General features: G+C 48.5%; 1 protein-coding gene across 1 annotated transcript in view; it reads right to left on the bottom strand.

Moving 5' to 3' along the window:
* Positions 1-1563, bottom strand: part of Atad5 (ATPase family AAA domain containing 5) — a 51347-nt gene extending 49784 nt beyond the window's left edge. Inside the window, exon 1 of the mRNA XM_029546104.1 lies at positions 1108-1563. Coding sequence (XP_029401964.1) covers positions 1108-1173 — 66 coding nt within the window. The 5' untranslated portion in view covers positions 1174-1563. The remainder of the gene's footprint in view (positions 1-1107) is intronic.
* Between the last annotated feature and the right edge of the window lie 332 nt (positions 1564-1895).

The following is a 1895-nucleotide window of genomic DNA, read 5'->3' as shown; positions in this document are numbered from 1 at the left end:
CACGCCTTTGATCCCAGCACTTGGGAGGCAGAGGCAGGAGGATTTCTGAGTTCGAGGCTAGCCTGGTCCACAAAGTGAGTTCCAGGACAGCCAGGGCTACACAGAGAAACCCTGTCTCGAAAAACAAAAACAAAAACAAAACAAAACAAAAAACAACAACAACAACAAAAAAAACTTGATCAACTGGATGTGAATGGTGCATTCCTGTGACCCCAGAGCAAGCAGGCTGAGGTGAGGTGATGAATTTGAGATCAGCCTGGCTGTGCTACACAGTAAACAATATAAGTATTCTGTAGTTGAAAAAAATTTCCTTGACTATAAAAATTAAGAGTTAGAATTTAAGTAAAAATACACATCGTATCTCACTGCAAGGGCACCAGAACACATCAGAACGCTAGCCTGAGATATGGTGTATAAAACCCATAGCATCTGTGAAGAGTCACAAGCCTGTAATGATGACTGAAAAAGTAGGTCAGAGATGTACTTTAAGATCCTAAAAACTACTTCTAAATGGCATAGAATATCGTTATAGTTGCTTAGTATATTCCTCCTTCTTTGAGAAAGCAAGGGCTTCCTACATTAAGCACTGTCCCTGCTTAGTGTATTCTCTAAAACATAGTAAATAGTAAGCACCTATATGTCACAGAGCCTCTTAACGACACTACATTAAGCTCTGCAGCCACAAGAAGCTGGCTAAAGTTTCTTACTTGGTCCCTTTAAGTGACATTCTAAATGGAATTCCTAGGACAGATTATTTGTACGGGACTAGCTGAACTTAAAGCTTCACCTTTTTCGCCGTTCTGTGATCCCACATCATCATGAACAAAGAAAGTGACCCTGAAATCCATGGTGACATGCTATTCCACAGACGTTTCAAGGACCCGGGAACTGTGGTTTTCAAATCCTGACTTAACCCGAAAATATCTTAAAATTCTAACACTTTTATGAGAGATTTTAAACGGCACACCGAGGCAACTATCTCACACAAAATTATAACTGTGGGTCATCGTGTCCCTCCTTCCTCGTCCCAGACGCACGCAGGACTCCCCCCATCCTCACGCCACAATTCCCCAAACACAGGCAGAAAGGAACTTGACAGATCCTCACCTCAATCTCGTAGTCCTTCACAGGAGGGGGTGCTGCAGCCGCCGCCATGGTCAGGACCCCCACCATGATCCCTGCCTCCGAGAACCCGGGCTCCTAGGACCTTCAGAGGTCCGGCCCAGCCTGGATGGAGGCCATAGGGGCGGCAGGTCCAGTGGGAGCGAGCTGCGAGTCGGGGAGCCCGTCTCGGGTCTCCTAGAGAACACCGGCGGGACGCGAGTGCGAGGCTGGGCCCAGGGCCGCGGAGCCAGGCTCAGACAGGGATGTCGGGGAAGCCGGGGCGCAAGCCCCGAGGGGACGGCAGGACAATACAAGGTGCCCTCGAGGCAGATGTTCCTGTCTAAGCGCTCGAGCCCCGGGCCGCCGTGGGAGCGACGCACGGAACGCAGATCGGACTAGCGGGGCTTCGGCCCGAGTTCTTGTCAATTGGGTTTTCGCGCCGTCCGGAGCGCAGGGGGCGGAGCCTACGGCCGCTGTCGGAGGCTGCGCAGACGGTGAGTCGCGAAGGCCAAACTACTTCCTTTGGCGAATCTGCGCGCGATAGCAGCTGTTTTAGCTTCGAAATCTAGTTGAATTTCAGAGATTCGCACTTCCGTGTTACAGTTTGACTATTAAGGACGTGTTTTGTCTAAGGTTACCTAATCAATCATTTGGTGGCCGAATTAAAACTTAGACCTTAGCCATTCTTTTTTGATTGTTTGGTTGGTTGGTTGGGTTTTTTGTTTGTTTTTTTGTTTTTTGTTTTGGTTTTGGTTTTTTCGAGACAGGGTTTCTCTGTATAGCGGTTGGTT

This window comes from Mus pahari, chromosome 14 (assembly GCF_900095145.1).
Source record: "Mus pahari chromosome 14, PAHARI_EIJ_v1.1, whole genome shotgun sequence".
NCBI classification, from domain to species: Eukaryota; Metazoa; Chordata; class Mammalia; order Rodentia; family Muridae; genus Mus; species Mus pahari.
Note: the sequence above shows the minus strand (reverse complement) of the source record. Positions and strands in the feature narration are given on the sequence as shown.